The 14976-nt window shown below is 38.6% G+C and overlaps 4 protein-coding genes across 5 annotated transcripts; 1 reads left to right on the plus strand and 3 right to left on the minus strand.

The window, feature by feature from the left end:
* Positions 1-1112: 1112 nt before the first annotated feature.
* On the minus strand, positions 1113-6068 carry LOC117132997. Of its 2 annotated transcripts, XM_033288772.1 has the most exons (4): positions 3476-6068; positions 3245-3382; positions 3083-3151; positions 1113-1444 (listed from the first exon to the last, which is right to left on the minus strand). In XM_033288772.1, exons 1-3 carry the CDS (start codon positions 3668-3670, stop codon positions 3092-3094), a joined length of 393 nt encoding a protein of 130 aa, XP_033144663.1. In that variant the 5' UTR covers positions 3671-6068; the 3' UTR covers positions 1113-1444; positions 3083-3091. The 2 variants fall into 2 exon arrangements, with proteins under 2 accessions (XP_033144663.1, XP_033144660.1); XM_033288769.1 differs by having other exon boundaries at positions 1208-3151; positions 3476-3721.
* On the minus strand, positions 1732-2565 carry LOC103864681 (glutathione S-transferase T3-like). The gene has a single exon (XM_009142445.2). The coding sequence runs from the start codon at positions 2563-2565 to the stop codon at positions 1732-1734; it is 834 nt and encodes a 277-aa protein (XP_009140693.2).
* A 248-nt stretch (positions 6069-6316) lies between the features above and the next one.
* On the plus strand, positions 6317-9664 carry LOC103862264 (AP-4 complex subunit mu). Its single transcript, XM_009139968.3, has 13 exons — positions 6317-6564; positions 6915-7009; positions 7178-7381; positions 7481-7597; positions 7667-7795; positions 7929-8055; positions 8339-8439; positions 8521-8625; positions 8720-8814; positions 8928-9015; positions 9095-9155; positions 9242-9315; positions 9394-9664. Exons 1-13 carry the CDS (start codon positions 6504-6506, stop codon positions 9490-9492), a joined length of 1356 nt encoding a protein of 451 aa, XP_009138216.2. The 5' UTR covers positions 6317-6503; the 3' UTR covers positions 9493-9664.
* A 63-nt stretch (positions 9665-9727) lies between these two features.
* Positions 9728-14952, minus strand: LOC103862275 (ubiquitin carboxyl-terminal hydrolase 16). The gene is made up of 11 exons (XM_009139976.3): positions 14172-14952; positions 12457-13765; positions 12277-12362; positions 12027-12112; positions 11748-11910; positions 11519-11642; positions 11273-11430; positions 11037-11121; positions 10727-10939; positions 10563-10624; positions 9728-10479 (listed from the first exon to the last, which is right to left on the minus strand). Exons 1-11 carry the CDS (start codon positions 14456-14458, stop codon positions 9990-9992), a joined length of 3063 nt encoding a protein of 1020 aa, XP_009138224.1. The 5' UTR covers positions 14459-14952; the 3' UTR covers positions 9728-9989.
* Between the last annotated feature and the right edge of the window lie 24 nt (positions 14953-14976).

Consider the following 14976-nt stretch of genomic DNA (forward strand, 5'->3'; position numbering starts at 1 on the left):
GTCCTATTTTTTCCTTGTCCCATAGTAGAACCGGGTTTTTAACTATTGCAAACCTCGCTTGCAATACTCCAAAAGCCCGTTCGACATCTTTTCGGGTAGATTCTTGACGTTCGGCAAATAGCTCTGCTTTAGGACCTTGAGGAAGTCGGATGGATTCCGTCAGTAAGGTAATAAGCCATACGATATGTGTGGTTATTGACCTTGAACTTAACTTTTGGTGCTCGACCTTGTAAAATGTCATCAAAAACTGGTGACCGATCAAGAACATTGATATCGTTGAGAGTACCTGGTAATCCAAAAAAGGCGTGCCATATCCAAAGATCTTGTGATGCCACAGCTTCTAAGACAATTGTCGGCTTCCCTGAACCACGTGTGTACTGGCCTTTCCAAGCCGTTGGGCAGTTTTTCCACTGCCAATGCATACAGTCGATCGAGCCGATCATACCTGGAAACCCGCGTGCCTCTCCAAGATCGAGTAATCGTTGAAGATCCTCCGGTGTAGGTCTTCTTAGATACTCATTTCCAAACAAATTTATTATTCCGTTAGTAAAATTTTCCAAACACAAACGTGATGTACTCTCACCAAGTCGGAGATATTCGTCATACATATCTCCCGATTGACCATATGCTAGTATACGTATAGCCGCCGTACATTTTTGAAGTGCAGAAAGTCCGTACCTGCCGTGAGCATTTCTTCTTTGCTGAAAGTATGGAACTTCATTACTTAGGCGATCGACAATGCGGAGGAACAATGGCTTGTTCATTCGAAAACGCCGCCTAAACATGTCTGCTGAATATGTAGGATGATCACTAAAATAGTCGTCCCAAAGCTGTTTCTGTCCTTGTTCTCGATCTCTTTCGATATAAGCTCGTCTAGTCCGGGTGTTGGCTTGAACATTAATGACTGAATCGATGAAATTATCAAGATGTTGATCCATAATTTCTTCAAAGGCTTCATTTAGAATTTCATCTACTTCATCACTTGACGAGATCGACATTGTTTTACGTTTTTTGGAAAGAAAACCTCTTTTGGTATTTTTGGAAAGTGAAAAGATAGACAAAAGTTTTGGAAACAGAGAAATAAATTGTTTTGGTTTCCAAAGATAATGAAAGATAAAGAAAGATAGGGAATGAGTTTTTATGTTTTTGGTTTGCAGAAACTAGCGAATGATAGTTTTTTTTTCCTTCTTCTGTGAAGTTTTTCAGATAATGAAAGACATAATATATATAGAGCATCCATAGAAATACACCTGTGGGTGTTTACAAATCCGTGAACCAAGTTTTTAGTACATACACCCGTGGGTGTCTTCATTACATCCGTGAAACAAGTGAAAAAGAAGTGTAGTCAGAAGGAAAATGATACACAATCTGAGCAACTAGACATAAAACAGACAAAACATAACACTACCCGTGACCTGCGAACTTGTGACTTGATGCCCGTGACCTGCAAAACAAAAAAGAGGAAGGACACAATCAAGTTAGCGAAGCAAAGATAAAAAGTTAAAGCCACACACAAGTTAAAGCCACAATCAAGTTCAAGCAAATAAAAAAGTTAAAGCGACAGAACAAATGAATAAACAAGTTGTAGCCACTTTGACAAATGAATAAAGAAGTTCAAGCCACACACAAGTTAAAGCAACTATCAAGTTTTAGCCACAATCAAGTTCAAGCAAATAAAACAAGTTAAAGCCACAGAACAAATGAATAAAGAAGTTCAAGCCACTGACCAAATCAAAGCATTTCGGTCATGAGTTTGTTCTTAAGAGAGACTTCAATATCAGATAGTGTGTCTTCTGGTTTGGCTAGGAGACGGCTAAGGATTTTCTTTTTCGAAATGTCATTTTTCACAGCTAGGATGTCGTTTATTTGATCAAAAGCTACTTCATTCCCGTGCTTCCTCCGTTTCGCTGCTTTGCTAGCCTTAACACCAGGAGGCCGCACCTCATCATCGTCGACCACCACCTCCGCTTTATCCTTTCTCTTGTCCGCAGATTCCTTGCCTTTGTCCTTTGCTCCATCTTTGGACAGGTGCTGTGATCTCCATTTTTGATCGAACCTGAGTTCCCTCCAACAATGTTCTAGAATGAACAATGCCCCATGGTCATTAGTGTAGATTTCATGCGCAACCTTCATTACATCATTCTCGTTTTGGCCACTGGCTTGGTTCTTCGAAGCGGCCTCAAAGGATCCTACAAACTTCCCCATCGAGTCGTTCACTCTCCCCCACCTTTGCTTACACTGACTAGACTCTCTAGGAGGACAGCCAATGAGCAGAGGGCTGGCGTTAACGTAGTCCTCTATTCTCTTCCAAAACGCCCCTGCCTTCTGCTCATTACCGACAATCGGATCCTTGCTGGTGTTCAACCAAGCACTGATCAGCACCAAGTCTTCTTTTGTCGTCCACTTCCGCCTTTCCAGTGGCTTAGGACCTACAGAGCTCTGACTACTAAAGCTAGGGAACTGAGAAGACTCTACGTCTATTGTTTGAGTGTTCTGTGAAGATGAGAGGTTAACAAAACCGGGAGAGTGGACAAACCCGGTAGAGTTAGCGTAGAGAGGATCCATTTTCGTTTGTGTTTTCTCTAGAGGAGGTCCTATGGTTTTAAACTACTTTTAGCAGAGAACAATTAAACTAAATCTAACTACCAAACATTCATTATAGTTAATGTAAGAATTAATGAATCTACTACTTCACAGCTACTACATCACAGCAAAGACATCAAAGCAAAGAAATCACAGCAACCAACCACCAAAGCTATGCATTCATTACACATCAAATCATTGTACTTCTAGTTCTCGATAAACTTCTAGTTCAGTTTAAGTTCAAACCGGATCATATATATAAGAAAAAATAATTTATAGTTCAGTTAAAGCTTAAACAGTTTGAATCAGAATGAAAATTAGCTATTTTTCAATTTAAAATTAAATTCTAGTGCTGTTTTATTCCGTCTAGTTCAGTTTTTCAATTTAAATTTAAATTCTACTGCCGTTTTTTCAACAAAAATAAACCAACCAACACACATAAACCAACCAAGACACATAAAACAATCACTCAAACAGTTTTCATGAGATTGAGGCGTACCTTCTATTTTTAGTCGAAGCAGACCTTCTGTAGGACACGTACTTTGACATTGAGGTCGTGAACCTGTTCCTGGAAAAAAAGAAAACACTCACAAATGTCAGAATTATCATCCACAATCAAGGACACAACTACTGTATTATCTAAAAATAGGAGGATTCTCACCGCCAGTGTTTCAATCTGTTTATTGAGTTTTGCCACCAAAAGAATCACCTCCTCGGACTCCTTCACACGTTTTGTTAGACTCTCGATCTCCTCCTGGACACCAAACACCCAAGGATGACGAAAATGCAACCCATCATCCTTGGTTACAACATAACAAATACATATCAGAATTATCCGTAAGCAAATAACTTATACAAACTGAAAAGGGATACACAACTCAGAATCGTTTACCTCGTAGTTCTTGCACGTGAAAAAGCGCTTCCCAGGAAGGCTGTCGTACTCCTCCTTTCCACGAACCTCGTTAATGATCCGCGAACCACACAGACACCTCGTCGGAATCCCGTATTGCGCATCAGCCGCGCATTGAAGCATCATGTATTGCTCCTTTTGCCTCTTCATCTCTCTTCTCTCTTCTGCGGGGTCCATCTGTACCACAAATCACACCATTTAGAACCCTAAAACGAGCCTCTCAATTAGATTAAGTACCCTAAGTCCAAACCGCATGACGAATTATAACCATAAATCAAAAACCCCCTTTTCGATTTAGAACCCTAATTAGAACTCTAAAACGAGCCTCTCAATTCGATTAAGTACCCTAAGTCCAAACCGCATGACGAATTATAACCATAAATCAAAAACCTCCTTTTCGATTTAGAACCCTAATTAGAATCCTAAAACGAGCCTCTCAATTCGATTAAGTACCCTAAGTCCAAACCGCATGACGAATTATAACCATAAATCGAAAACCTCCTTTTCGATTTAGAACCCTAACTCTTAACAATGGAAATCGATTTCGCTTTGGACCACAAAATCGATGCAATGAAACTGTTAATCTAGTCGATTCTCACCTGAGCTCGTGGAGGAAATAGTCCGCCGTCGATTAGATGGAGAAAAGCTCCGGCGTCGTCGTCGTACGAAAAATCACCTCGGAGGCGGAGTGAAATGAGAGAGAAGACAAAATGAGAAACAGATCGCGAAACCCTTGTTTCGCTTCCCTCTACAAAAAAAAAACGCCACCAATCCCCTCTTGCCACGTCGCGTGAACCCGTCTCATACGGTATCATTCGGACGAACCGGTTCACCAAATATCGGGCTTTTTTAAATTTTAAAAATGCAAAAGGCCCTAAGATCCCGAGCCCATGAACCCCTCATGATCCGCCAATGCAGATGCTCTAACACACGTAAACTTACTTTGTGTTCTGTCTGATAGAGCTGGCAGGTAAGAGACTGCTCCCAGTTGTGATTTTAATAACGACGTAATTAACTTCTAATTCATTCTCAACTGAATGAATGACCTTTGGTTGTGTGTTCTCATCTAAATGGTCTCGATCGTTCTCGTATTTAATTGCTCATGGTTCTTTTCACTCGATGAGTATATTAAGCTGCAATTTTGTAAATCGTTATTTAGACCAGATAGTAGATACTATTGAGGTGATTGATTAGGCTGTAACTGTAAAAAATTTACTTAAGAATTTAGTCTGTAGAAATTTTTGATTTAGATTTATGGGATGTAGCTTTAAAATTTCATACGGCTAAAAAGATGAGACTTTAGAAAATAAGATTTTTACAACCATTTTTTGTATGTTTTTGCTGTAACTTTAGTTTTTTGGTTGTAGATTAAGATAAAGTATAATTGGTAGTGTTTAAGGTTGTAGATAAAAATTAAAGCTAAATTCACTTCCTACAACCCAACCAATCACCCCCAACAAATAAAGTATGATTTGTAGTATCTACAATCTTAAATACTACCAATCATGTTTTATTTTAGTTTTAAAACTAGAACCAAAAAACTAAAGTTACAGCAAAAGCATACAAAAAATAGTTATAAAAATCTTATTTTCTAAAGCCCCATCATTTTAGCTGTAGAAAATTTTAAAACTACACTCTTTAAAAATAATCAAAAAATTCTACAAAGTAAATTTTAAAATAAATTTTATAGTTCCAGTCCAATCAATCACCCCGTATTTGGTTTATATTTTTCATAAATGGTTTCTATTAAATATTTCATCCAATTTTTTCTATTGTTCATCCACACCAGATGCGACACCTGATAAGATCTATCGTATCCACCATCATTAATTGCCATTTCTGTATACGTCAGCCATTTATAACCCTATTAAGTTTTAACCCTAACTAAAGTTGATCTCCTGTTAGACTAGAATAATATGGTAGACAATTTAGTCAAGTCTTCTGTTTTCTTGTGCTACTGAAAAATAAAAGCAAAGGTGAAAATATGTGGGCTTCCATCGCATATGATCCATTTGTGAATTCGCTGGCACAAAATCAGTCGTCGGTAGCAAAAGGTAATGGAAGAAGATGTTGCTGATTTTAAATGCTCGAAGATTTGTAAGTGTTGTTAGAAATACTATACGAAATAAATATTTTCCTTAAGACTTTTTACCTTTGAAAATTTTGACAAAGTAGAATTTTAATGAATATTTTAACCTAACGCAAGAGAAAACGGTGGGGGTGTATAATTCATATTCTTTCTATTTCACAAATTTAGTTGTAGAGTAAAATTTTTGTTTATGATTTAAGTATAACTTATAATTAATTTATTTATTTTATCGTGATAAATTTTTAATAATTAAATAGATAGGAAACTGAACATTTAACCATTTTTGTGTAGAAAGACCTTAAACAACAACTAATTTAAAGCATAATGCGTATAATATATAAGGTCTTACAAGGGTCAGAAAAATGTATAAACACTCAGTAAATGATAGAGAAATTGTGATTTTGCAAAGGTAAATATTTGGTATAATTAGTATGATTGCCTTAGAACCTTAGTTTTAAATTGTTTTTCTTTGTGTAAAAAATGGTATGTTTGTATTTCAAATATGCTAAGCTTTACATATTAAGCACATTACAGAATCAGTAAAGCTAAGTCAAAGTGATGCATTTCTAAAGAAGCATACGTGCTTGTTTCCTAGAAACTAAACAATTAGGAGGGTTCAACAACAGAAATTTTGATTTGATACATTAATCCTATTAGAAATTTTTTTTTAAGATATGAGATGATCTGGGCCAGATTCACGTCCTCAAATGGGCCCATCAACGAACAGGGAATCCATAATCTCAAAAAGACCCATGACATGAAACCTTCCGTCTCATAAAGAAGTTTTAGGATAACGACGTCAATTGGTTAATAGAAAACGTGAACCACCAGACCAGACACACATCACGAGACCGATCGGCGATAAGCTGTCTGAAAACATATTAGCCGGCGATCAATCGGAATCATCCGCTAAGTAAAAAGATGATGATCTCTCAGTTCTTCGTCTTATCTCAACGAGGAGATAACATCGTCTTCCGTGACTGTAAGCTCTCTATCTCTCGATCGATCTATTAGTCACTGTTTCGTGTGAAATGTTCCCTTCAAGCTGCTCTAAGCTCATTGATCTGTTTGATCTGCCAGCATTTCTTATCTGATCACATATATATATTCATCTGAATTTCCAAATCAGATTATACGATTTGATAGAGCTGTCTGTATCCAATCAGATCTTCTTGCATCAAAGTTAGTTTCTTCCGTTTTGCCGGAGGAAAACACAGTAGATGATAGTGTTTGTGTATTAGAAGAACCTTGTTTTGTTTGAACGCATTTGATTTGATTTGATTGGATCCACTAGAGTTTTTGATGATTGTGTAACGTTTTATATTGCTACAGATCGAGCTGAGGTACCCAAAGGAAGTACAGAGACATTCTTCCGTAAAGTCAAGTTCTGGAAGGAGGATGGTAATGCTGAGGCACCACCTATCTTTGTAGGTACCCTCGTACTCAATAAGATATATCAATAATCAAATGTCACAAACCATAATCTGTTTAATGAAAATGAATTAGTTTTCTTTGGTATGTTCTAATGTCAACTGTTAATGTTTTGTTCTGAGCTCTAATGGTTTTTATCTAACTCTTTTTTTTGTGCTTTATAGAATGTAGATGGTGTGAACTACTTCCATGTCAAGGTTGTTGGTCTATACTTTGTTGCGACTACGAGGGTTAATGTTTCACCGTCTCTTGTTTTGGAGCTTCTACAAAGGATCGCTCGTGTTATCAAGGACTACCTCGGTGTCTTGAACGAAGATTCATTCAGGAAAAATTTTGTGCTCGTCTATGAGCTGCTTGATGAAGTTATTGTAAGCATTTCCACATTCATTTTCTCGTCTTTAGCAAGCATATTACTGTATAGTAGCGAGTTTTACTATATGTGATGACCATATGCTCTTTTTGATTAGGATTTTGGTTATGTGCAAACTACTTCAACCGAGGTTTTGAAGTCCTATGTATTCAACGAGCCAATTGTGATTGCTCCTGCACGCCTTCAACCTATTGATCCTGCTGCCATCTTCACTGTAAGATTTGAATTTCTTTTTTCCTCTTTATTGTAGATGTGACTGACCCCTTGAGTTAATGTTATGCAGCAAGGAGCCAAAAGAATGCCTGGAACAGCTGTTACAAAGTCGGTTGTAGCTAATGATCCTAGTGGTCGGAGGAGAGAGGAAATTTTTGTGGACATCATTGAGAAAATCAGTGTTACTTTTAGTTCAAGCGTGAGTAATTACTTTCTTGCCCAGTACGGAAGTCTTGGCAGGCTTCTATTCACATTACCACATCATCAACGCTATGCATTGTGTCCTAATATATGTAGTTGCATGTTAATGTTATTTTCTGATTTCTGGACAGGGTTATATACTGACTTCTGAGATTGATGGAACCATTCAAATGAAGAGTTATCTTTCTGGTAATCCGGAAATTCGTATAGCTCTTAATGAAGATCTAAACATAGGAAGAGGTGGAAGATCAGTATATGGTATTGCTTCTTTCACCCCCTGTAATCCAAATATTACTACAGAGAGAAGGAAACCTTGGTATATTCTATCTTGTTTCACTCTTTGAAACCTTGGTATCTGACATTTGGGGTTTGATAATGCTTAAAATGTGAACTAAGCTGCATGATTCCACTTATAAACTTTCTTCATAACTGCTTCTGCCTCTTTGAGGCACATCACTTTCAACTTCATACACATAAAGTGGATTTGATCTAGTACTTGGTGACATTACAATTGAAGTATAAATTCATTCTTTTGTTGCAGATTACAGGAGTTCTTCAGGTTCAGGGGTGATACTTGATGATTGTAACTTTCATGAGTCCGTTCGTCTTGATAGCTTTGATTCGGATAGAACTTTGTCCCTGGTGAGCTTCAGAAAATTTACCACATAATACACTTTTGTCATAACATGTTGGTTTGCTCTTTAACTTGCGTTTCGTTTTCAGGTTCCACCAGATGGTGAATTTCCAGTTATGAATTACCGTATGACCCAAGAGTTCAAGCCTCCTTTTCATGTTAATACCTTAATTGAAGAGGCCGGACGCCTTAAGGTACAAATCACATGTGTACACATCATCTGAACTATATAAATGTCTTTTTTTATCACAGTGCTTAATTCACATATCTCTGCTTGTTGAAAATTAGGCTGAAGTGATTATCAAAATACGCGCTGAGTTCCCTTCAGACATAATTGCAAACACGATTACTGTCCAGATGCCATTGCCAAATTTTACTTCGAGGTATATAACTTTTTGGTTTGTACGCTAAAATGCGTTTTTGTAAATGTCAGTCATGGTAAATTTTGAATCAAACAAGAGATGGATTCGACGAGGGATTATGTTTGTTTTGGCAGAGCTAGTTTTGAGTTAGAACCTGGTGCGGCTGGACAGAAGACAGATTTCAAGGAAAGCAACAAAATGCTTGAATGGAGTTTGAAAAAGGCAAGTGTTGAATCGTTTGCTTATTTAGGTGTACTAAAATATAGTATTGTATTTCCATAAGCTAACTGTGGTGTTTCAGATTGTTGGTGGGGCTGAACATACACTGCGTGCAAAGCTGACATTTTCACAGGAGTTTCATGGTGAGTGGTGACCCATCCTCTTAAAAGTTTTCCTTATTTGTCCTCTCAGATAAAGCATCACTGGTAACATTTTGATTTCGTTTTAGGTAATATCACAAAGGAAGCAGGGCCAGTTAGCATGACCTTCACCATACCGATGTACAATGTTTCTAAACTCCAGGTGAGTAAACTACCAATGGTTACCCTTATTTTCATGAACCGTCCTCTTCACTTATCTGTAATGGATTGTGTAATGCAGGTCAAGTACTTGCAGATAGCAAAGAAATCAAGTAGTTACAATCCATATCGTTGGGTGAGATATGTGACACAGGCCAATTCGTACGTGGCTCGGATATGATCTACTTTCAGATAATGTTTGTCACTTGTATGTCCTAGTACCTTCTCTTTTCTTCTCGATAATATTTGTTCCTTTTCGGATCATACTTGTTCAAGTTCTAAGACGATCCTTCACCGTACGTATGCTGAATGTGCTATTTGGATTTTCTTTACACATTTTTTTTGGTTTGTTCTCTACCTGGAAACATGAATCTGAATGCAACATATTCCAAGTTAAGCTCGTGTACACGATTAGATTAGCTTTATTACTTGTTCTAAAAATCAAAACAACTTTTTTACAAAGTAAATTCCGTTCCATTACAGTGGTACAATTTCATGGGTAAAATCTCTCTCCCCACTGTACACTACTTACTATATATACCAACTTCTCAGTAACAACATTTCACCAAGCCTAAAAAGGTTTGTTCATAAAACCAACCCCCTTCTACGTACACACTACTTTGTTCTACTACTTTTAACTTAGCTGAGCCAGTCGACAAAAAAAAACCATCGTTTCCCTTACCTTTCTCCTCTGTGATGATGTCTTGAGGCTCGGCAAGTTTCTGGAGAATAACGACTCGAGTCACCTAGCCGCGAGTGCCTTGTGAAGGGAGGAGAAAGCGAGGAAGAGGATGATGTCGGAGAGGGAGCCTCGGAATGTCCGTGAGCCCGTCCTTGATGATCTCCAAAAATGAAGTCAGCGAAGTCGTCCATGCTTGTACTGTCTGTGCTACAAGAGCATTCATCTGAGTTGCTGTCAAACAGAGAAGAACTGTCACTCGACGAGTCCTCTTCTAAAATTCTCTGCAGCCTCTGGAAGCTGGAATAAAACGACTGTATATTGCCGGATCTGTCACCACCGGGAGCGTTGGAAGAAGACACAGGACCTGCGGTAGACACAGACCTTGACACAGTAGCCTTTGGTACCGGCGGCGGCACACTGCGTTTTTTATTGGTAGATGCTTCAGTTTTATTACATACTACTAATCTTGGAGGCATTGGAGAGCACCTGTAGTCAGTTAGCATAAGTAACCAGATCGAGCATAATCCCTAATCTTAAAGAGTGAGAGACGCATTATAGTATTTATTTACCTTGCGTAGAACAACATATACGCTCCCTTTGTCAAGACCCTTTCAACATCAGAAGTTACTACCTGAAAATAATCAATGCACAACAAAAAAGTCACCACATTACAAAGCTTATTTGGAAACTAATTGACAACAGCTTTTGCATTAATAAGATATGAGCAATTTACCGTATTATCATCAGCCTTGTACCACTTGTTTTGGCTGTTTCTAATATAGCAGACATAGTGACCAGAAAATGCTGCATTCATTACATCCAAGTGAACAATAACTCCATAGAGTTTGTAGTCATGTGATTTTTCACTTCCACCGCTGACATATGGAGCCAAATCCAGCGTTTCTGGAAACCTAACCAACTTATTGAGCTTCCCAAATTTCCCTGACTGCAAAAATTTAAGTGTCCTGAAACTGTGAGCAAACAAGAGAACATATATGGACTCAACATAAACAAACCGTGTATCCACTGAAGATAGAAGTTACCTGGAATCGTTTTAGTGCAATAGTAAGGACATTCGGAGGCTCTGTGATTTTTAGTTTCTTTTTGGCTCTCTCATAGGATTTACAACTGCTCACACAAAGAAAAAAGTTAGCACCCATCAACCATCGATTGTAAACCTCATTGCCAGAATCGAATAAGAGGTTGCATAACCATAAAAATAGCTCATGCAGAACTCTAATCATCCATAAAACAATGAAAAGAGAATTGAAGTATCAACCTGCCACATTTGTATTTGTTTTCTCCATCCAATATTTCAGTCCTTGTAAATCGACGCAAAGCATCCTCCAAGGTGCTAATATCCCCATCAATTTCAACCGTTAGATCCATCATTTTCTCACGCCGCTCCGATTTCTCTTGACATTTCATACATTTAATCTGGCAGACATTTTCAAACGATCAGCATTACTACACCCTCCAAAACAATGTATAATAAGTCATGTAAAAATTTAATAGATAACAATACCTTTGACCGGAGGTATCCGCCGAAAGTCAAACCAATTAAAGTTGTATCCTCTAGTTTCCTAGTCTTTGGCATATCATATTCAGATGCCTTGATACACAGTGACTGCATTGTGTCGACAACAAACCTGCAAAAGACAAAAAGAAAATGAAATCAAAACAAGACTGTTCATGTTGTAATATCCATATATATGCATATCTGAGTTTGTTCAATTGCAGAAATGTCAGCTCACCTAAGAAATTCATGTGCATCCTCTTGCTTGCCATTCCCAAGAGAGATTCCAATATTCTGCAGCTGTAACAGCAACCCATTGGGGGACAGTGAAGACTTCCCTTCTGTTGCCTTTAAGACCAGGTTCTCAAACCCACAGGTGAAGCATTGTTCTTTGTTTGGACCTAATAGTTAAAACGATCTATTTAGAGCTTGATATAACAAGGATAACAAAACATAGCATCCCAGAACAAGTAGACATATTACACAGAAAAGAAAATAATAGAGACCAAAGACGCACATGCTCTAGAATGATATCGCTGGAGGAAGTATGTAGTCAGAGGAGGAGTGAACATCAGGCATTGGAAGACAACATTAGCAAAGCAGCTGCAAACAAAAGAGAATTTTCTTACATCAGCGAATGTGTACTTCAATCATTAGCTTTTTAACAGCACAAGCTGAATATTACAACAGCCAGAAAATAACATGCTCTTCTATAGAAAGCATAATTACTAGGATAAATATACTATGTAGAGAGTATCTAGGATTACCTATTGCCAGAATTGATGAGGCCACAAGGCTGGAGCTCAGTTTTATTCGTATACAGCTTAACAAACAATTCATATGAAAAGAGCCACTGCATGTCACAAACAAATTGATAAGAATAAAATAGCTGAGCTGATAAATGAGTGTTGCACAATGATGATAGTATCCTAGAACCCAGTGATTACCTTATGACCATGTCTTCCTGCCATCTCATTCTCAGCTAATGACTTCGGTTTAGTCCACTGGTCTACAACTTTCAGTACTGATGCCTTCAAACCACTTTTTCCATTTAGAGAATTTATACGGCGAACGGCAACACCATTCTGTTTCTGATGGTCAATAACTCTTCCAGAATCTGCACCTACAGCAGATTGTTTCACAACATCAGGACTCTCCCTCGCCTTTGTGGTCTTGGATGCCAAAAGTTGGACTTCCGCAACCTTCAGAGGGGCCAACACAACGCCACTTCCAGTACTGGTGCTCTTTGACTTACGAAGGGTCACAGTGGACAAACCAGTAGGATTCAAAGGAAGTGGCGCCTTGATAGAAGACAAACTTTGTAGTGAAATTTCAGCTTCATCAGATCTTTTAGCAGTTCTTTCTTTTCTATTATTCACTTCATCATAAAAATTCGGAGTCCCGGATGCAGTCCTGGGAGTTTCTTCTGAAATGAAATTCCTATTCTCAGAAACTTTACCAGCTGAGGTGTCTCTAGAAGAGCCAAAGGATACATGCAGAGAGGATTTACCAAGTTCACCAGATTTAGAACTATCACGATTCTCAATTACACATTCTGCTGATCCAAGAGCCGTACCCCAAAAATCAGATGACTTCACAAGAGCCGGGTCAGCTGATTTTGGGTGAGCTGATCCTGGAAGCCTATCCGGAACGAGTAAGCTACTTGATTGCCTCTGGTTCTGCCCAGCATTACCCCCAGGTTTAAGCAGATTCAATTTAGGCATATTAGCAAGGTTATCTACAGACTCAACCAAATGCACAAATTTAGGAGACAGCGGCTTAGATGGAACATCATCAATATTGCTGAAACAGGTCTCCTCTGACGCTACAGAAACATGAGCATCCAGCAAGGGCTCCGATATCTCGGAATCAGATGAACTAAGGCACTCACCAAGAGAAGTATCATCACTAGAGTCATTACGGGGTGAGGAGGAAAAGCCAGAAAACGAGGATCCAGATGTTTCGGCAACAGAAACAGCTTCTTCCTTATCTATAAGGTCATCTTTGTTATCTGCACTTTCTCCACTCACATCTTCAGAAGATCTGGCAGGCTCAGAAATTATTGCTTCCCTGATTGGTACAGTAGCTGCTTCTGAATGCAGCAATACAGCTTCATCGCGAGTAAGCCCTTCATTTCCTTCTCCAAAATTCAAATCAGAGTCGCTTTTCTCATCGTCTGTATTATATGTGATGGAAGCAGGCTGACATTCATCTTTGTGACCTTGCCGCCAGTGGATGATTTGACATTTCCCGGAACTAAACAAAAAATAAATTATATGTGACGACAATACCAAGACAATACTACATGTTAAGATTTAAACTTCTCATACGCTAATGAGAAAAGCTTGAAAATTTGACAGACGCTAACGTGCAGCGCTTAAGCCACTGTCACCCACATGCCACAGATTAGCCAAGATTCAAAAAAAAACTGTACTTTCTCAGAAGATAGTTAACTACTCATAATCCTAATAACATAGAAAACGAAGTCACTTCTCTTAAAATCTCCGGTCCAGTAGGCTTCCAAGATGCACTATGAGTACTGCTAAAGTTACCTAAGTACAGCTTACTCTTCCTACCTTAACTACTCCAATTCCAATTCACAACATCCAGAGAATGAAATGCAAATCATACAACTTTAGCATCATAACATTTAAACACATACCAATAACGAACGGCTTTGCAACGAGAGCACCGAGTCAAAGCAGGACAATAGCAAACAGGGCAATAGAAGCTATTAGCGACGACGGGAGCAAAAGAGAACTCGACAGAGGCCTCTCGCTCCACCCTAGCAGCCTCCTCAGAAGCATGAATAAGAAGTCTCCTGATCTCCTCCCTTCTCAGAGCCGCGAGCCTCCACTGGCGGCGAACAACGAAGCCAACCAGAGGTATAGCTAGCAGAGAGATCACAAGGACTAGACTAGAGAGCCCTAGATCCAAGACGAGGAGCATTTATCCTCCCCCAGATGCACAAACTATTAGAAATGAGACTGAGCTCCAAATCTGACCACCAACCATAGATCTCACCGGCGAATTAGCCGGAAAGGAGGTTTAATTTGAGGATCACTAAAGGAGATTTGGCATGCAGAGAGAGAGAGAGAGAGAGAGGTCAGAGTTGATTCGCTGGTGGGTAAGCTTCCAAATGATGACGGACCCAAATCGAAGATCAGACGAATAAACAAACCCTTCAAGAGCCCAAGTTGATTGCTGCTTCTCTAAAAAAAATGTAAAAATCTGATTTTTTCTAGCTTAGGGATTGAAGGAAAGGCAGATGAGAAAGAGAGAGAGAGAGAGATTCTTCGGTACAAGGAGGAAGAAATTAGCAAGAATCTTTACTTTTTCCAAAACGAAGACGTTTGTTTGTTTACCACGAATTTTCTTTTCTTTTCTATATTTTTTTGTTGTTTTGCCTCGGTTGTTTTTTTTTTATTTTGGGGTGATTGGTTGGACTTTATCTCTCTACTTTAGCT

Source organism: Brassica rapa, chromosome A01 (genome assembly GCF_000309985.2).
Source record: "Brassica rapa cultivar Chiifu-401-42 chromosome A01, CAAS_Brap_v3.01, whole genome shotgun sequence".
Lineage (NCBI taxonomy): Eukaryota > Viridiplantae > Streptophyta > Magnoliopsida > Brassicales > Brassicaceae > Brassica > Brassica rapa.